The 21877-nt window shown below is 39.3% G+C and overlaps 1 protein-coding gene across 1 annotated transcript in view; it reads right to left on the bottom strand.

The window, feature by feature from the left end:
• Positions 1 to 21877, bottom strand: part of Frmd5 (FERM domain containing) — a 371042-nt gene that overhangs the window by 40026 nt on the left and 309139 nt on the right. The window contains exon 9 of the mRNA XM_067146590.2: positions 6629 to 6861. Coding sequence (XP_067002691.2) covers positions 6629 to 6861 — 233 coding nt within the window. The remainder of the gene's footprint in view (positions 1 to 6628; positions 6862 to 21877) is intronic.

The raw sequence follows: 21877 nt of genomic DNA, 5'->3' as shown, positions 1-21877 counted from the left end.
ACATGTTGCAGGATCTATTGCAGGCAACAGAAAACAGTCTTCATGACAGCTGACCCGGCTGACCAAAGCCGGCAAATAGCAACATATAAAATGTTCACAAATCTGAGATTTATAGTGCCTCCATTTTAATTATTTTATATAAGTAAGAATACTGCTAGGGGCAGCTTGGTGAGTCTCTGACAAGCATATAGGAAGGATCTCTCCTCTATGCTACTCAGGTATTGTTCCACATCATTTTAATTATTTTTTTCACCCGGTGAACTTGACAGGAAACTGCCAGATTATAACTGAACATTTCTGTGGCTTGGTTCTAAAAGGGCCAATGTCAAGATTTATCAAAACTGGTTTTATTGGTGTACGGCATACAGTTTCACGTGCTCTCCGTATTGTTAAAACGGCCAATGTCTGAGTCACATAGGATGAGAGGATACTGGCGTTTAAAGATGTAAGCCCCAGAGTGTTTTAGCAAGATTTTCATTAGCATAAAAGGGCCAATGTTGACATTGGCCCTCTCTCTCATTTTACATTTGTTTCAAGAAGGGCCAATGTCGACATTGGCCTTTATTGCTGACAGATTGTTTCAACAATTGAAACAGTGCTGTGACATTGGTCTTAAATCTGGCGGGAATACACAATAATAAGTGTTGTTCCTTTAACAATTCCCGGAACATTTTAGTGCATTGTCAATGAGGAATCTACAGTAGAGAGTCTTGGTAGGCACACACATCATGTTTTACAGAGGCCGGATAATGGTATCTTTGTGCCAGAAGACAGGCTTTGACATCAGCGGTAAGTAAATCTGTTCATTATAATACCCACAAATAGCTTGTTTTTCACGTATGATACAGTAATTAGGTTTATTTTGATTACATATTTGCAGTCCGGTTTCTTACTATTATTTGTTCTTTACTTTAGAGCAAGCTACAAACGATATACCAAAACATGATTGGTCAGACGTCATAAATGTAGTCTGTGAGGAGTCTGGACAACAAAATGTACCAGTTAAATCAGAACTTCAGTCATCATCTTGTTTTGAAGATACGAATACATTAATAACGCTAATAATAATCGAATACAAGTGTCCTGTTTTCATGAGGGATATTTTTCTTAGCGTATTATCATAACATTATTTACTTTATAACTTCTAGGGCATATTACACATTGTTTATCAGAATCCTACTCGACAAATGGCCCAATGTGCGACAAGGAAGAGCATGAGGAACCAACTCCACCTGAAATATTAGCGCACAAGTCGTCACTCTGCCTTGAAGGTAAGTTTACTAAAATAAACTGTTATTTTATACCTCATTTTTCCAGCCCAAACCCATAAATTGACTGGTATCTCTACTTAATACCGATCTAAAATATTGTGAACCGCCTATTAATTGATTTCATTGTTATTTTCTTCAAGGTTTTCCCAGTACGAGTAGAGAAGGAAATGTATGTTCATCATTATTGCCAGACGTGATTTCAAGTTCTGATGAAGATATAATATTTGAAGATTCTGATGAGTATGTTCCAAGTGATGGGGAAAGTAATGACGAAAGCAGTGACGGAGGGAATAAAGCTGTACAAAGGATAGCTAAAATATCTTCAAGGACTGAAGAAATTGATCAAATTCAACAGCAGCCTGGCAATGAAACAACAAAGTTCAGTGGAAGGGGGAGGAAGAAATGTGATCCACAAGATTCGTCCAGAAAAAGAAAGCAAAACCAAAAATTATGGGGAAAAAATCAGAGGAAAGAACTGAAAACTCAAGGAAAGCAATATGTGACATCGAAAGGAAAAATTATACCTGCTAAGGTTATGAAATCGTCGTGCAAGTGCAGGAAAAATTGCGGAGAAAAAGTAAGTGACAATGAGAGAGAAAAAATGTTCATGGAATATTACAAATTGTCCCCAGAAGCTCAAAATCAGTTCATAGCTAATCATGTGTATGAGGAAAAGAAACATGTGGAGCGTTTAAGGAATAAACCTGAAGAACTGCAAGCAGACGAAAATATTCCAGAAAGTACTTTCTTTACTTGGCTTCCTTGCAGACTAAGCTAGAAGTATGTCAGAATATGTTCCTTAATATATTTTGTTTAACACAAAAGAAGGTAAGAGTAATTGTGGAGAAAAGACGGAGCTCTGAAGGAGGAGTGTGTTCTGAAGATGGACGTGGTAAACATTCAAATCATCCAAAAGTTCCTTCCGATGACATTGATTTAATAAAGGAACATATTAACATGTTTCCTTCCTACGAAAATCATTATTCACGATCTCATTCTTCTAAGAAATATTTATCTCCAGACTTGAGTATTTCAGCAATGTACCGGCTCTATCAAGAATTCTGCCAAACCAAAGGTGTGAAGCCAAGAAGTGAAGCATGTTATCGAAGAGTTTTTGTGACCTGTTTTAATCTTAGCTTTCACAAACCGAAGACTGACACGTGTGCAAAATGTGACAAATACGTCATGTTACTCAAGAATTGTACTGATGATGCTCAATGTTGTAAGGTTGAAATGGAACGACAGCAACATTTGGATTTAGGCCAGGCTGCTTATGATCAGAAAGAAAGTGATAAAAAGAAAGCTGAGCAGAATTCCAAAGTTGTAAAACTGGCCTTTGATTTGCAGAAATGTCTACCCACACCTTTTCTACGTTGTGGTGTGGCATTTTACAAAAGACAACTTTGGACCTTCAACTTGACGATCTATGTAAAAGGACTTAAAGAATGTTCACCAGTGTGTTACATTTGGAATGAAACAGTTGCAGGAAGAGGTGGCCAGGAAATAGCTTCTTGTCTATATGATTATTTGCTGAAACTGCCCGACAAAATTGTGGAGGTACACCTGTATAGTGATTCGTGTACTGGACAAAATAAAAATATTTTTGTTGCAATCATGTTTCTGAGAGTAGTGAAAGAATTTATGATTCAGGGAAGATGTTTGGAAATCAACCACAAGTTTCTTGAAGTTGGACATACTCACTTGCAAGCTGATTCTATTCACGCAGCCATTGAGAAGACAAAGAAAACAACAACTGTTGAAGTGGAACTGCCAAGAGACTGGGGCAAATTATTACGCATGGTTCCCCGAAAGCCACCCATAACTGCAATAGAGCTGGAGCAAAAGGATTTCTACAGCTTTAAAGACTTGATGAGAAGTCATTATCTGCACAAGAAAATTAACACAGAAGGGAATCCTGTCGTTTGGAACAAGGTAAAGTGGAAGAAGTATCACTGAGATATGCCAGGAATCGTTTCCTACAAACATAGTTACTCCTCTGAAGAATCATTCAAGATGATAGATCTGAACAGAAAGAAAACTCGACGTTTGTCGATGCCAGAACTCGCACCTATTTCTGATGCCATCATTCCCATTCCAGAAAAGAAATTAAAAGACTTAAAGGATCTCCTTCCATACATCAACATAAGCAGTCGTCCATTCTACATGCAGTTCATCAGTCACCTGAGAGAAAAAAAAACAGAGTCAGATGAAAGAGATGAACTGATATTTTATGAGGGGGAGGATCAGGATGGTGATGATGATGGAAACGAGTGATACATGTTTTTGTTTCTTCTTTTACAGTACCAGCCGTAGTGTATGTGCAAATTATTTTTTTGATATTAAGAAATGTGAATAAATAGTTCTCCCCCTGATTTCGAGATTAAACCATGTTTTCATAATTAAATTATGAAATTTTATGGTGACAAAATGTGATTTCTGGAAGATGTAACATTTGCTATCAGTTATTAAATTAGTGATGAATGAATAAAATTATTTAATTAATGAATATACGGAAATATTTATCTTAAAATTACCTGTTTCTTGGTATTTAGTGTATTTGACCCAGAAGTCCAAAGGGCCAATGTCAAATAATAAAAGAGAGTTCATGATATTAAAAAGGGCCAATGTCCTCTTAAGTCCTTTAATTTTGAATTTGAAAATTCTAGAAATTTAGTATTTAAAAATAAGCCTTAGTTAAGTTAATTTACAATAATGATAGAAACAAATAGCCAACAAAGAAATTGTTAATATTTGTCAGAAAATGGCAGAAAATATTCAGAAGCTTATAACTCAAAACTAAGATTCTTGACATTGGCCCTTTTAGAACCAAGCCACAGATTTTTGAGGACTTATTTCCATGTGAATTACGAATTCTCTTGTTCCTACTTTAAAGTTTTGTATTTCTAGAAACATCACCTCTAATAGTCTTTTTCGTTTCTTTAATGAAACAAATGCATGTTTATACTGTCTGTCTCATTGCCTGAATGGTCAGCGTACTGGTCTTCAGTTCACAGGGTCCCGGGTTCGATTCCCGGCCAGGTCGGAGATTTTAACCTTAATTGGTTAAATCCAGTGGCTCTGGGGCTGAGTGTGTATGGCGTTTTCAGCATTAGAAATCATCCTAGGTAAGACCCTCATTTTCACAGACATGCAGGTCGCCGAATAGGCCGTCTATGAGAAAAAGACCCCTACCAGGCCTCTCTGGAGGCCATACGCTATTATTACGTTTATACTAAGCATTATTGCCAATTAGCCCAGCTATAGAAATATAAGAACATTGTAATTGAAGTCAATTTTATTATTTTTCAGATCAAATGTGAAAAGATACCATATAGATCAACATAGAAATACTGCAATGCATTTGACACGAGTACAAAAAGCATTGTAATCGCAGCCTTTCTACCAGCCCACTGTGAACAGCGACCAACAACAATTTTCTATAGACCGGTGCACTGCAATGGTGGGAGCTAATATCCCCTTGCACAAACTGGAGCATCTTCAAACTTCAACAAGCTGCCGGGAGCAATCACCGGGTTTAAGACAAGTGGCTTTCCCCCAAGTGGAGTCATTTAGGATTGTGGAAGAAGTCAGAAGAAGTTTTGACCGAACCTCTGGAAAGGTAGCTGCTGTCAGCAAAACGTTCCATAAGAGTTCTGCAGCAGAATCCATGATGGAAAACGACAGTAAAAGTAGCCAGGGTGCTAAGAGGTGAGGTAGACGAAGCGGTTGAACTAAAACGAGATGAAGTGGCTTCATTGAAATTTTGTCCAATCACTTCCTGTGATGCTGAGAGATTTCTCTCAGTACAAAACATTCTGCCCAACAGGAGAACAAGATTGTTACCGAAAAACATTGAAACATTGCTTGTTGTAAATTCCTTTTATAGTCATTGAGCGTGTTATTAAATTATAAGTATTTTTCATGCCTATTTTGTTACCTAGTTTACATGTTAGTGCCTATTTGGCCTAATTTAATAGCCTATATGCCTGTCTATTTTAACTGTTTTTAGTGCCTATAATTCTCATCTCTAGTAATGATTAATATCCTTGGCCAGGGGACGGGGTGTTTGTGATGTCCTTAATCTTCCTTGCCTCACACACAACATTCCACACTACCGCCATTCCAATTACATGCAGGTTCATACAATATGGTGCCAGTAGGGGCAAAAGATCCATGGGTCGACGCCCCGAACAAATAGAAAATTATTTTTTTTCTTTAAGACAAAATGAAAATAACAAAAGGTTATATGATATAAGAAAGGGTTTGGACAATGAAGTGGCAGCTGTGGCCTGAATTGAAATACCGCCACAGAATTTGCTTGGTGTGAAAATGAGAAAACATACAAAACCATCTGCATGGTTCCCGATGGTGAGGTTCGAACTTACCACCAACTTACAGCTATAAAACCCGTACCATGCAGCCCACTCAGTCAGTGAAAGGTAGGAAGATGAAATAATGTGCAGTAGATAGTATAAAGATGTGGAAACACACCTATCCAATCTCCAAATAACCCAAAATTACTTATTCATAACCTGTGGAAGTGACAGAGTTAGTCAACGCAGAGTCAAATTCCAAACTACAAATGACAGAAGAGTTACTTTCATTTATTATATACTAGTTTCCAATTTAACTTTAATTGTAGAGAAAGAAGAGGAGTTGTATAACACTTTAAAAAATGTAAAGGCCCTTCAAAGATAACTGGTGCATTGCAATGTCCCATGATTAGAGTTACGATATCTTCATTACAAGAAATAAAAATCATTTTATGGTCTGCACTGACTGTATTACACAATTAAAAAGGAGGTTGTATTCCACCTAGTTCAATTCACTACTAGTAAATGCCTAGGATTGACATAAAATATTATATAACGGTATACATGTTTCGACCTTTTTGGGTCATCATCAGCACTTAACTAATATTTTAAGGGAATAAAATTTTAAAACTTAGTTATCAATCCTTGTATCAATCCTGAAGATTGAATAATAGTGTATTGGACTAGGTGGAATAAAACCCACTTTTTAATTGTGTACGATACCCTCAGCCACACTACTTGGCTTTCTTGAACAAGGTCCATTAATGTTCACATCAGACAGCTTCTCAGTTAGGCTGACAAGGCTGGGTGAACCCTGTTACAGCCCTCAGTCCAGAATTACATTAAGCATGTTACAAAATAAAATTAATCAAAGATGTAAACATTTAAATACAGTCTCACTTTAAGGTAGTTTCATGATAAAATAATTTAGCTCACATGCAAACACCATTCAGAGCTTCCTTGTTGTAAAATACGAATTACAGCAACAGAGCTCCATCTCATTAATAACAAATATAATAATAGAGATATAAAAGGTTCCCTTACTAATCTCACCCAGTTCGGAGCCAATGGGTGTGGAGGGTGTGGCGGGGACACTAGATGCTTTCCGTCGTATGCTTGAGGAACGCATATTTCTATTCACGGAGGGCTCCTCCTTCCTGAGAGGACTGTTATCTTCAAGAATTTCCTTTTCAACACGTCCGGAGTAACGGAACTTGGTTCCCCACGAGAAGAAACTCCCACCAGACACGACAGGTGCATCTGAACTTGATGGAAGCCTGAAGCACAACAGATTTACTCACTATTGTTTCAACCAGAATTTTAATAATTAAGTAATTTATTATATACATACATTGTTGGCTAAAACGTGGATTTGCATGCACAAATAGTAAAATATCCATAAATGTTAAAAAAATTATGTGCCATAACATTTAAAAACACACGAACAAATTTCAAATAAATGATTTGTTTTGTGGGAAATCCTACTTTATTTATGGCTGTGAAATGAAATGGCATATGGCTTTTAGTGCCGGGAGTGTCCGAGGACAAGTTCGGCTCACCAGGTGCAGGTCTTTTGATTTGAAGCCCATAGGCAACCTGCGCGTTGTGATGAGGATGAAATGATGAAGAAGACTAAACATAACCCAGCCTCCCTGCCAGCAGAATTAATCAATGATGGTTAAAATTCCTGACCCTGCCGGGAATCAAACTCGGGACCCCTGTGACCAAAAGCCAGCATGCTAACCATTTAACCATGGAGCCGGACATTTATGGCTGTTATAGTATGTAACAAATGTTGTCCTGAGACATTCTTATGTGAAATGAAGACTGTTTCATACAATGACAATGTCCTTTTCTACATCACGTGATGTCACAGGTCATGCAAAAAAAAAAAAAAAAAAAAACACCCACAATTCTTTGGTAAATTCTCTTTTTTGTTTTTTCCTAATCTTACAAATTGTTTTCTATCCAATATAATTATTTTATACCTGACTAAGCTTCATCATCAACCTTTCCCCTTACCCAGAATTCTTGCAGAATGCTTTTCCTTTTTTTTTTTTTTCATTTAATCCACAGCATTCATGCCCAGTCCAACATCTCAAATGCTTCCAGTTGTTTCCAATCCTGATCTCTGATTGTCTGAGATTCACAACCAATCCAAACAAAAGAAATTGCAAATTTCTTCCTAATTCCAAAATCTAAATTTGTACTGATCAAAAGATTTCCCGTATTACTAAAGGCCTGTTTGGCAAGCGCTATTCGCCTTATGATCTCTTTGTTGCATATGTTGTCACTGGTGATTAAAATTCCTACTATAGATACGGCAAATTAATGACTTGTTCCACTACCTGGTCAGTAAACTTGATGCTGGTGAATTCTTTCAGGATGTTTACTCTCAACTAATACCTTGGTCTTCTTAACATTAACAGGTAAAACAAATAAAACACACATTTGTTATCAAAATTTTAAAACGTGTATTTATCCCTGGAATATGCATTTATATGCACGATCAGGAAGCAGATACAGGAAAATCAGTTTGGTTTCAGAAGTGGAAGGTCAACAATAGAGCCCATTTTCATTATGAGACAACTAATGGAAAAGCATTGGGAGTACGGGAATGATATGGTGATGACATTCATTGATATAGAAAAGGCATATGACAGTGTGCCGGCCCCGTGGTGTACGGGTAGCGTGCCTGCCTCTCACCCGGAGGCCCCGGGTTCGATTCCCGGCCAGGTCAGGGATTTTTACCTGGACCTGAGGGCTGGTTCGAGGTCCACTCAGCCTACGTGATTAGAATTGAGGAGCTATCTGACGGTGAGATAGCGGCCCCGGTCTAGAAAACCAAGAATAACGACCGAGAGGATTCGTCGTGCTGACCCCACGACACCTCGTAATCTGCAGGCCTTCGGGCTGAGCAGCAGTCGCTTGGTAGGCCATGGCCCTTCAAGGGCTGTAGTGCCATGGGGTTTGGTTTGGTTTGGTCATATGACAGTGTCCCTAGGACGAAAGTTTGGGACAGTCTGGTGCAAAAAGGAATTGGACAGGGATTAATAAAAATGATCATGGCATTGTATAAGGAATGTTGTAGTTGCGTGCAAACACAAGTTGGCAGGACAAGTTGGTTCAAAATAACTAGTGGGCTGAGACAGGGAAGTGTTCTATCACCAATCCTGTTTACAATAGTAATGGACGACATCATGAGAACGGCAAAAGCAGCATATGGAGGAAGAGAAATGAACATGATGTTATTTGCAGATGATATTGTGATTTGGGGAGAAGACGACAGGAAGGTTCAAGAACAGTTGAATGTGGTGAATGGGAAGATTGAAGAATGTGGATTGAAAATAAGTGTAGAAAAGTGTAAAACTCTTGTTATGACTAGAGGGGAGAAAGAAGGGAAAGGTCAGATTAGACTTGCAGACAAGCCCCTGGAAGTAGTGGAAACGTTTAAATACCTGGGGAGTGAATTAATGGAGAATGCTCGACTGGATGCTGAGATTAGTAAAAGGATTCAAGCTGGAAGTTGTTTCTATCATAGAGTAAGAAATATGTTATGGGACAAAGATGTGCCAATGGAAGCAAAGGATACTATGTACAAGATGTATTACGTACCCATAACAACTTACGGAGCAGAAACTTGGACAATGACAAAGAAGGATGAGAGTCGAATACAGGCAGCCGAAATGAAATTCTTGAGGAGTATGATACAGAAGAGTAGAAGAGACAAAATAAGGAATGAGAAAATCCAGGAAGAAATTGGAGTGGAAAAAATGAATGCTAGAATAGAGAAGAGCCGACTAAGATGGTTTGGGCACATAAAGCGAATGAGCGACAAAAGAATGCCAAAAAAGGTGATGGAAATGCAAATCCAAGGAAGGAGAGGCCGTGGACGACCACGATTGAGATGGAAGGATACCATCCAACACAGCATTATAGAAAGAAACCTGGACTGGGACACAGTGTTGGAGGAGGAGTGGTAGAAAGACCGAAGAAAGTGGAGAGGAACCATATTTGCCCCTACCCGGCTACAGCTGGATAAAGGGAAATGATGATGATGATGATGATGATGCACGATCAAACACTGGTCAAATTTTCTGTGAAAGTGTGATTTAGAAAGTATATCATTGCCACATATCTTTAAATATATCAAAAAGAACATATATTTCACATAAAAATCTGAGCTGTAGTGAAAGCTATAAACTTCACTACAAAATATGCATTTTAAAAAATGATCTTGTTCACCATCAGTACATACACTTCAGAAAGTTGAGCATTAATTTCAACAAAAAGTAATACAAGGTAAACTGTGACCAAGGACAAGTCATATAAAGAAGGACAGGAACATATTACCATCATAGATCAATACTCCAACATCCTGAAAAATTATACAGCGAAACTTGCTCAAAGCGGAATTGCAAGGGACAAAAAATTTCTGAATTAGACAAGTTTCTGCATTACATTCTTCTCAACTAGACTATTGCATGGATGCCCTGCAGCAGCTCAACATACGTAATGTCCAGCACTGTGCTTCTAACTGCCAATGAAACTCGGTGAATAGTTCAATGATGAAGCCTGCAAATGCTTCTAGGCGCAAAAATATACAATACAATTTAATATAATTGAAGTATATATTAACGTTTATAGGATCTTGTATGACAGATTCTTTAGAGATGCAGAACAGTTGACATAAAAAACAATTGTGAGGAGAAAAATGTTAAAAAGCTCAATATTAGAAGCATAGTGCCAGACATTACGTATGTTATGCTGCTCTTCAAGAACCTGCACTTTGCTTCATTTAAATGACAAATCTTCGACTTCTTCTGGATTTTAGGATCTTGCATCACGCAGTGCTAATCCCTATAGTGTTTTAGTGTTTCTTGAACTGCTCTTAGTGAAAGACTTATCCTTTACTTATTGTTTTCCTATGTATTGTTTTATATTTTATTTAATCAGCTGATGATGACCCAGAATAGTGTTCGAAACCGGTACCGCTTTTAATCAAATAAGAATGTAAAATTTACATTTCTTATTTTCCTTGTATTGAATAGGTTAAACCACTTTATTTCTTGTTTCAATTTAATTGTGATACAGTTCAATATGGAACATTATGAAATTTTTATCTTTAAAAGGAGAATTATCTACAATCTATACAAAAATCAGTCTGCAGTGATAAGAATCGAGGTTGAAAACGAGGCAGCAATCCAGAAAGGATTGAGGCAAGGCTGGTCCCCTCTCCTTTACAATGTTTACATAGAACAGGCGAAAAAGGAAATCAAAAAGGAATTTGGAAAGGGAATCAAAGTCCAAGGAGAGGAAATCAAAACCCTAACATTTGCTGATGATATTGTTATTTTATCCGACTCTGCAAAAGATGTGAAGAAATTGCTGAATGGTATGGACAGAGTCTTGGAGAAAGAATACAAGATGAAAATAAATAAGTCCAAAAAAAGTAATGGAGTGCTATTGAACAAAGTCAGGTGATGCTGGAAATATTAGATTACAAAATTAAGTCTTAAAGGAAGTAGATGAATATTGTTACTTGGGTAGTAAAATAACTAATGATGGTAGAAGTAAGGAGGAAATAAAATGCAGACTAGCACAAGCAAGGAAGGCCTTTCTTAAGGAAAGAAATTTGTTCACCTCGAACATTGATATAGAAATTAGAAAGATGTTTTTGAAGACTTTTACCTGGAGCGTGGCATTGTATGGAAGCGAAACATGGACAATAAGTAGATCAGAAAGAAAGAGAATAGAAGCTTTTGAAATGTAGGGTTACAGAAGAATGCTGAAGGTGAAATGAGCAAATAGAATCACGAATGAAGAGATACTGAATCGAATTGGTGAGAGGAGATCGATTTGGCTAAATTTGATCAGAAGAGATAGAATGATGGGGCACATCTTAAGACACCCAGGTCTTGCACAGTTGGTTTTTGAGGGAACTGTAGGTGGTAAGAATGGTAGGGGTAGACCTAGATACAAATATGATATACAGATTAGAGCAGATGTAGGACGTAGTAGTAGTAGTAGTAGTAGTAGTAGTAGTAGTAGTAGTAATTATGTAGTAATGAAAAGGTTAGCACGGGATAGGGTGGCAAGGAGATGTATCAAAACAGTCTACGGACTGATGACTCAAACAACCACAAACATACCTGAAAAAAAAAATAACAACCCACACACTATTGTAACAGTAACATACGGCCAAAACTTTTAGGATATATTCTTCACATGTAAAAGAAGAAAATGTGTTATATGGACATGGGTCTGAAAACACTCTTATTTTCATTTTAGAACTCATTTTCAACAACTCTACATAGTACCAGGTGTCCACAATTGAAGTTATGGTATTCAGCGCAGCACAGCACAGGCTGTAATGAAAACACGAATCTGAAATTTCGTACATATGCTAACTAAGCAATGCGCTCTTGAATTATGCCACAAAAATTATTCGTTCCAAGTTTTGCCACCAGGCAAAAATATGGTGGTTGTAAGCAATGGTAGGGGTCACAGAAGAAAAGGCAGGAAAGATCAAACACATGATAGCACAGGTTCTAGGATCTTAATTAGCATTTATGGTCACAAACAGTATTCAGTATGGCTTCCGAACTCCATAACACAGCATGGTCCACAGTTGTCCACAGCATATCGAGTGAAATCAGAGCGACATGTCATTATAGCCTTTACATCAGGCAGAGACCAGACATATCCCTGATAAGACACGATCTTTCAAAAATCCTCACAACCAGAAATTAGGGAACCTCGAAGGCCATGCATCTGGAAAATGCCTAGAGATAATGCGGTCATTACTGAAAGTTTCTCAAAGTAATTCTTTCACCTGGCGAGCGATATGTGGTGTTGTCCCATTTTGCATGAAAATAACGATGTGGTCACAGTTGCGATTCTCCAAAGCTGGAATCACGTGTTGCACAAGCTGCGCACGCCAAATTCAATGCATCCCAACCACGACAGCAATAACACATACCAGCAAAATATCATAGACGAGAAAAGAGCCACCAACCTGCATCTGAAATATTTACGCACAACGGAGACTACATTCAATACTTAAAGTTAATGTATCAATCACAGCTGCACATATCTACCTCCGTTCATATACTGGAATTGCTATTAACAATATGATAAACCTATTAAATATACAAGTGAATATATCTTTTAATATCTAGTAGAACCCCCATAAGAGCACTGCCCATGAACACAAGCATGGACATTCTTCATCTACATTAGACTCAAACAAGAATATAGACATATGCAAGATGTATAAATCCACTCCAATGAAGTGACCTGAGCCATCATAAAGGATTTTAACACGCACTGTATATTTTAATATGTGATTTTAACATGTGTTATGTATTTTAGTGTTTAATATACCTGTACTTTTTTAAAATTAGCTAATTTACACAAATTTTAGGCCTAAAAACAAACTCGCTTTTAACCATCTAGAATGTACCATATAACCAATTTTTACTCTTAAACATGCCCAATTTGAATGCTTGACATAATGCTTCCCCACAACTTCTCCATTTGGAAAGGCAATTCAACCAATATTTGACTTATGTAAAGGTACCAATGTACAGCTGATGATGACTGTTCAAAAAGTCAAAACTGGTCCTGTAAGTTAATCTTGTATAAATAAAATTGGTATTGATAAGGTGGAACCTTTTATTATCTATATTACTTTGCCTGGAGTAGTGGTGAGAAACCACGGAAACACTTCCAGGATAGCTGAGATGGGTACCAAACCCACCTCTTCTCCGTTTTGCCTCACGAGGCTGAGTGTAGCCCGTTCCAGCCCTCCAACCAGATTTAAATTGCATATCAGAGCTGGGAATTGAACCCGGACCATCGCAACGACAGCTACGAATCCTAGCCACTACACGTGATTAAGAAACTAAACAGGCTGCGGAGAAGAGTGGCTGTTTGTGTTGTTATTACATTTCTGTGGCTTTGACAGCGTGGTCATGTATCCCCGTTTGCTTGGGTGTGTGTGTACAAAGCGCACCTCGTTTTGTGCTGGGTTATTTCAGGCAAAGGAGCGGTGTTACCAATGCTGGATTATTTGGGTTGGGATAGATTAGACATTAGGGGACAAACAGCTCGACTTCTTATGTGGGATGTTCCGAGCTGATCATGGTGAGATGGTAGCAACATTTATTTTATATGCATTACTCTCCGTGGAGCTCAAGTGCAACTGTAGTAGCGTGCATTCGGGAGAGCGCAGGTTCGAGTCCTGCTTCGCCCAACCTGAAAGTGATTTTCATGGTGTCGCATGCTCAACACCAGGCAAATGCCGGATAAGTACCTTTGGGATAGGCCACGGCCGACTTGCTTTCCAAATCCTTCCCATTCCCATCCATGGGAAAAGACGTTAAACTGAGCGCAACCTATTACACATGGATGTCAAAACAAAACAACTTTAATCTCACTTCCCCGTTGTGTGTTTGCCAGTCATACAATAACATTGCACACCCAGGGTATATTACGGTACATCTTATTATGTTTACAGTACATGACTGGTATCCATTCTGTGGCTGAACTCACTCCCAAGAAACTGCTTGCGTGTCAATATGTCCTTGCCCAACTTCACGCCGTCTGATGCGGCATGCAGAACCATGCATGCTGTTCTTATTTATATGTCAAAAAGTAATTGTTCTATTTTGAAAATACTTACATATTTGAACTTGTACGCAGTTGAACTTTTAGGCCAGCTGTATGAATTTGTGCCGTTCCATTTAAAAATATGGAGTTAGTATCAATATCTTGGTTATTAATCACCCTATGAGACTAAGAAGCACGTTATTTTACAAGACCCTGGGTACCATTCAGGAATATGAAAACAGAACACAGATATTTTTAATGGTTTAGAAGTTATCTCCGTGTAACATGTTAGGTGAATAACCCTGTATACCAAATTATAGTACAATAAGTCTAACACATGAACATTATGGAATTTTCTACTGCTTTCGACTATATAGATTTTGAGGTTAAACTTATACACAATACGTATTTGAGGTTATACAATTTTATACCACATATTTACAGGGAAACCATGTACTAGTCATGTTTAACACTTAATAAAAGATAATTTAGCATTAAATAAACTATAATTAAAATATATTAAACATAATAATTGAAGGTTTTACACCAGTTACAATGCCGTATGTACGACAATTATCCCCCCTAAAACCTTCAACATCTATCCTGTATATTCCTTACTCTAGGTCTTAAATTATATCTAGGTGTCCTTATATCTATGTCTTCGTCTCACTTATCCTCCAAGGTAGGTATCGGTGTGTGCTGATCTTCCATGAAGTCCGCATTCTTCTGGGGCCCCGTAGAGAGCGTCAACTCCTCGGTCTCTCCGAATTCTTGTAGGGGTTGAGGTAACGCATTCAATTCCGATGCATGCACCTTCATCGGCAGTGTAGTCTTCAGGAGATACACACCATTTCCCAACTTTGTATCCACTTCGAAAGGTCCGAGCCACTTTGAAGCCATCCCAGCGTGGAACTTCTGAAGTTTGTTGCTGAGGGGATGGTTTCGATGAAGAACTAATGTTCAAGATCTGAACTCCCTTTCCTCTGGTGCATCGTTCTTGGCTTCTCTCCTTGAACGCTTGTCGGCGTGGCAGTGCACCTGTTGAATCTGCCGGTGGTTCCGTGTATGCCAGGTATCAGGATTCTCTGGTCCCTCTCTTTGTCCATGGACAAAATTCCAGTCGCCAGTTCTCTTTATTGGACGTCCAAGGAAAAGTTCTGCAGGAGAGAAACCTGTGATGCAGTTAACCCATTGTCTGATGGCCAGAAGGGACTCGTGGAGGTGTTGGTCCCATTTGGTATGTTCTTTGTCGACCAAGTGAATCCGAAGCATCTTCTTTAGCTCCTGGTTTCTCCGTTCGGTGGGATTTGCTTGTGGATGATAGATCGGTGTAGTCCAGTATTCAATTCCCACTCTGACAGAGCTTGCAACCACTGTCTTGAGGTGAACTGGCTGCCATTGTCTGTGAGTAGACACCGAGGATACCCATGTCGACTGAAGACTTCCGTTCTTAAGAGTTGAATGATACATCCCGATGTAGCTTCAGGGATGGCGAATGCTTCGACCCATCTGGTGAATAGGTCAGTCACCACGAGGATCCCCGTCTTTCCCCGAGATGTCCTAGGGTAGGGTCCCATAAGGTCAAGGACGAGAACCAAGGCTGATGCGGTCGGCGTCCTCTCATGTTGGTACTCGCCTTCTGATTGTTCGCCTTAATGCGAGCACAGATTGCACAGGCTAGGACGTAGTTCTTGATGTCCTGACGCATGTGTACCCAGAAGAAACGTCGCCGAATTGAAGAGTAGGTTTCCTCTTGACCAGGATGACCGGCTTCCGGATTATCCCAAAATCCTCAAAGTCTGCGACCTCCGAATGACGATGACCGGGGAAGATGCAGGCAGGTGGGAAGTATACTTAAGTATACCATCTTCAAATCGGAAGTTTTTGTAGCACATCTTAAACTGAGCTGGGACAGATCGATAATCAGTGCTGCGTTTGCTGATCCAGGATGCCATTCCATTACAAGACATATCCTCAGTCTGCCACTTTCTTATTAAATCTACATCGATCTCATTGTTTCCTCGTTGGATAGCGAGAAGCACGGGGTCGGTTTGGGATTTCTTAGTTGGCCCAGGAATTTCTCTCTCTCTCTCTCTCTCTCTCTGGTAAGTTCGTGGTTGATTTCTGTCCATCCTCAAGGATTTCTTGATAGACTGTCAGCAGCATGATTGGCTACGCCTGGAACATGACAAATTTCAAAGTCAAAATCGGTAAGGATCAAGGCTCATCAAGTGAGGAGTTGTCTGTAAAGAGTCTGAACTTCCTTCCTTCTAGATATCCTCTGAACTTCCCGACCACCCATACAACTGCTAATGCCTCCTTCTCGGCTGTACAATAATTTCTCTCACAGGCAGAGAGTTTCCTACTGGCATACTCAATTATATCCTTGCCTCCACCTTCCCTCTCGTGGAACAGTACAGCCCCAAGACCAATATCACTCGCGTCTCTCTGCAAGCAGACCTCCCGGCCTGCATCCAGATAAGGTAGACTTGGAGCGTCACAAATAGGTCTTTTTATTTCCTGGAAGGCTGTTTCTTCCCTTTGGGTCCATTTAAATGGTATGTTTTTATTGAGGAGGTTGGTTAGTGGCGCAGCTTTTGTTTCAAAGTGTGGTACAAAGCTACTGTACCACCCAGAAAGGCCTAAAAATTGACGTACCTGGGATTTCATGCGAGGCCTTTCCTGTTCTTCAATGGCCCTATTCTTCTCAGTCTCTCTCTCCAAGCCTTTGTCCGTCAATACATGACCTAAGTACTCAACTGAGTTTCATGCAAACTGACATTTCTTGACTTGGCAGGTAAGTCCATGAATACTCAACCTCTCTAGGACTCTAGCTAAGTGTTCCAAATGGTCCGAAAACGTCTTGCTGTACACGAGGATGTCGTACAGATAGACCTGGCAAAATTTGCCTGTGTATTCAGACAAGACTTTGTCCATTAGATGTATAAAGGTGGCTGGAGCATTCTTAAGACCAAAGGGCATGACTCTGAATTGATAGAGTCCTCTTGGGGTAAAAAGAGCAGTCATCGGTCGAGACTCTTCTTTGATTTCTACTTGCCAGTAGCCAGAGTACAAATCAAGGGTACTGAAGACTTTTGCCCCACTCACTTGCTTTATCAGATGTCGGAGATCTGGCAAAGGGTAGGCATCTGATATAGCCTTGTTATTTACCTGACGTAAGTCTACACAAAGTCGATAATCACCATTTTTCTTCTTAGGTAGAACTACTGGAGAAGCCCATCCTGATGCTAAAGGTTCAATCAATCCTTGGTTTTCCATTTCCTTGACTTTCTCTATTACAAATTTTCATTTATCTGGGTTAAGTGGGTAAGGCCTTTGTTTAACTGGGGCATTATCCTTACAAATAATTTTATGTTTTACCGTTGTGGTAAATCCAATCCTATCAGTAATGACCTACGGGAACTTCTTCAGCAACTTCTCCTCCACCCTCAACAGCCCTGTTTTCAGTTCGGCCAATACGTTGGTTTTCAACGTTTCCGACTCAAAGGCTTTATTTTTGCCCATGCCAACCTAATTCTGTTTTTAATACCAAAGAATATTTCGTTGACTGTATAATCTATCACTACCCCATATTTAGTTAAGAAGTCGTGTCCTAATATTATGTCAGGTATCAAATCCTTGACAACCTTCACTGGTATATGAATGACTTCAGTAGAGCACTTGGCTTGAAGAAGGGTACAACCCTCAATCTTTTAATGTATGTCATGAGTTGCTCCCTTGACTGTTGCCACTGTAGCAGGATGAAGAGGATTTAATAACTTTGCTACATTCATATTCATAAACAAGTGTGAAGCTTGAGTATCCAGGATAGCGATGGAAGGCCTGTCATTAATCGTCAAGTTAATAGCCGGGTGGGGTGGATTAGGTTCAACATCACTATAGATTTGACCAATATGTTCACCTTCTAGCCAGGTGTAATGTCTCTGGGGCTTCTTCATTCTTCCGGAACCATCCTTGCCCTGACTCGAACGGTCCCAATCTAGTTTTTCGGGCAGCGGTCTTTTAGATGCCCGGTCCGCACACATCGGTAGCATTTCCGGGGTTCTTCCGCGGTTGAGGTTTTCGATGTTTTTGAGGCATGGTAACTTGTTTCTTTTTAGCTACGATGTGACGGAGCTCTTCAAATGTTTTTGGTTGTGCCACCTAAACAAATGATCGAACCTTATGTAGCAGTTCAACTATATAGGGGACGCTCGTGTCAATATTTTCCCCCTTCGCGGACTCTCTTAAAGAGCTGGAGTTTTTAATTACGAAAGCTCCTGCTCTCATTCCGCTGGGTTGAGCTTCAGTTAGGAACTTTTTTTGTACTGAAGTTTGGACAGCCTTCGAGTTAAATCTCTGGACGAATTCTTTCTTGAATTCCTCCCAGTCGAGGCTGAGCCCTTTAATGTTCTGCCACCAAGCCCCTGCTGACACTTTCATTTGCTGGCTGACAATTTGCAAGTATATTTACGTAGGTATATTTGACCTACCCAGTAGAGACTCCGATGTCTTTAAAAATGTTTTAGGACACTCCTCAAGCCTCCTATGAAATTCTGGCAGGCTGTCTTTGATAACTCTGGGATCAACTGGTATCCCAAGGGGGAGGTCTATACTTCTGCCAAGTTGACTACTGCCTATAGAAATGTTTTTCTCCAGGGATAAAATTTTTCTATTAACTTCGGATTCAAACTTCGTAATTTTCTGGCCTACAGTACTTCGGTTTTAAGATCATTAAATTCCCGCTCAATTTCTCCAATCTTCTCCTCGACTTTGTTTTCAAAGATATGCATATCATTTACTACTTTATCAATGTCTAATTCTAAGCTGCTGATTTTATCATTAATTTTTGAAATATCTTCCTTCAGAACTTTGACGAAAGAATTGATTTGGCCCTTTATTTCTTGCGACTGGGCCTCAATTTTACACTCAAGTTTTTCGGATTGGGCCTGAATCAACGCAGTTAGTTGTGCGAACATATTGCTTACCCGGTCGTTGGTTTGTTCCTCCGAGGTGACTTCGAAGTCGAAACTGCCTGGGTCCTCCTTGTTGTCTATCAAATCCTGGCGCAGCCTCTCCTGTAGGTCCACTTTACTTCCAGCCATCGGTAAACCTCGGGATGTCGGCGCTTTCCGTAACATCGCCACGGTCATTTGTTCGATCTTCATTGCCGAGTCTTGAAGTGTCCAGTCCAGTCCTGTCACAGTCGCCATTTTGTCGTTCTGCGATGCGATTTTATTTTACGTAAATAAATATCAAACAAGAACTCATTCACTTCCTTATATATATATATATATATATATATATCACTTTATTTACACAGTACGTCACAACACACAATTATACACAGTAGCAAATGACACAACACTCAATAGCGGAGTACCCTGAAGTCTATTCTGACAAGTACAGATATCAACAACACTGACTCGCGCACTATAACATGCACTCTGTTGAATTCACCCACTCCGTCTCGGAGCCGAACAGTTACTCGCAGTCCATCACTTGCCTGAGTCCCAAGAACTAAGAACTGACTTCACTGACTGACAGCTTGATATATATACTATTCGATCAACAATCTAGAATGATCGACTTCTGGAAGAGTTCTTACAACACTCTAATGGAACACACTTGAAACATCGATCGACCAGCTAGTTGAAGGTACTCGAACATTCGTTTACTATTTACTAATACACATGGGAATATCTACAACATTCGTAATGTCTCTACATGTATCTGGATAATAAAACCATACCGTAAGTTTCCAGAACCCTTCATATATACCAAATTACAGTACATACGAACATTATGGAATTTTCTACCGCTTTCAACCATATGGATTTTGAGGTTAAACTTATACACAATACATATTTGAGGTTATACAATTTTATACTACATATTTACAGGGAAACCATGTACTAGTCATGTTTAACACTTAATAAAAGATAATTTAGCATTAAATAAACTATAATTAAAATATATTAAACACAATAATTGAAAGTTTTATACCAGTTACAATGTCGTACGTACGGCAATTGTAAATATGTATAGTCAGATTATTCAGTAGTGAATTCGTATCGTTGAAGCATCAACTTAGATGATAAAGATTGATGCCTGCAGGCAAACAGACTTAGAAACTTAGCTGGTACAGTTACACCATCAAATTAGTAACACGCATCATATTTCCATGTATTAAATTTTGAAATTTATGTTTTATGGGTCGTTACCCGCCTTTTCTTTGTATAGTTATTTTGCTGTCATGTGAGCGATTTTTATGTGCATGTCACATTTTTCTTCTTGCTAGTTGCTTTACGTCGCATCGACACAGATAGGTCTTATGGCGACGATGGGACAGGGAAGGGCTACGAATGGGAAGGAAGCAGCCGTGGCCTTAATTAAGGTACAGCCCCAGCATTTGCCTGGTGTGAAAATGGGAAACCACGGAAAACCATCTTCAGGGCTGCCGACAGTGGGGTTCGAACCTACTATCTCCCGAACACTGGACACTGGCCGCACTTAAGCAACTGCAGCTATCGAGCTCGGTGTGTCACATTTTTAGGACTGATTTGGGGTCAATTTTACATTAATTCAACCTTTTCATTTATAATAGTATGAACCGAATTTATGTTTCCTTGGATCTATAAATCCATCATACCTGTTAACCTGTGTCTCATTCAGAAGTTATGTTTCCATATTTCCTGTCCATATACTTTCTAGTAGGAGTTTAGTTAGAGATTTTGTTGTGCCCACTTTTCTAATGTAACCACACACTTTTACCCTGAGTTTAGCTGGATTTTAGGACCAGGATATGGTGCAGCACTAAGGGAGGTTTGCCATATTTATTTTTCTGGGTGGGAATGTCACTCAGGAAAGAAACATGGTTAACACTACTGAAGTTTTCACATGTTGGCAATAAGTCTGCAATAAACCATGCATAACAGATGGTTTTCCAAAAACTGGTGCTTGCCAATTGATTATGAATCAAAGTGTGGATTTTTATTGTGTCGCGTCTATTTGTGATATACCTTTGCTATGGAAAGAGTGTAGATTTAAAATTCATTTATGAGGCACAACATTAATCTCAATGGATGGATGGATGGATGAATCCATCTGAAACTCTTCCAGCCAGGTATGAAGAGTCGTGGTCTACATGGAAGAGTCTGAACAGGCTGCGATCTGGGGTCAGTCGATCTAAGATCAATATGAAGAAGTCGGGTCTACCTGATGAGTCAACCCTCTGTGCCTGCAGAGAAGAACAAACCATGGCACACCTCCTTCATTGCAACTCCTGCTCTCTCTTTTCCACTATGCAAGATTTAGTGAAGACCACACCAAATGCTAGATCTCGCCCAGCTACTGCGAAAGCCACTGCTCCGTGTCAATTCAATCTGCTAAGATAGGCATGTAAAGCACGTCAGAAATTTCCATCATCATTTTCCTGGAAATGGTCGAGTGTCTTCGGATAAGCCGAAACATGTGTTCGCTTATTTTAACCCCTCTTTCAGTGGGGGAAGTTTCTGGCAAATCAGGTTGTTACACTTTACAGGTTTCCCGTGTCAGAGTTATGAATTGAGAACAGTAGTTCAAGAAATGAGAAGTGTAGAAAACTAAAGGTAAAAAGACACAATATGACTTGAACCGTCACGTGTTCACTCCAGTCGATTGCCTATACTGACCCAGACT

The sequence above is a fragment of the Anabrus simplex genome, chromosome 4 (genome assembly GCF_040414725.1).
Source record: "Anabrus simplex isolate iqAnaSimp1 chromosome 4, ASM4041472v1, whole genome shotgun sequence".
Lineage (NCBI taxonomy): Eukaryota > Metazoa > Arthropoda > Insecta > Orthoptera > Tettigoniidae > Anabrus > Anabrus simplex.
This window is presented reverse-complemented; position numbering and strand designations above follow the sequence as displayed.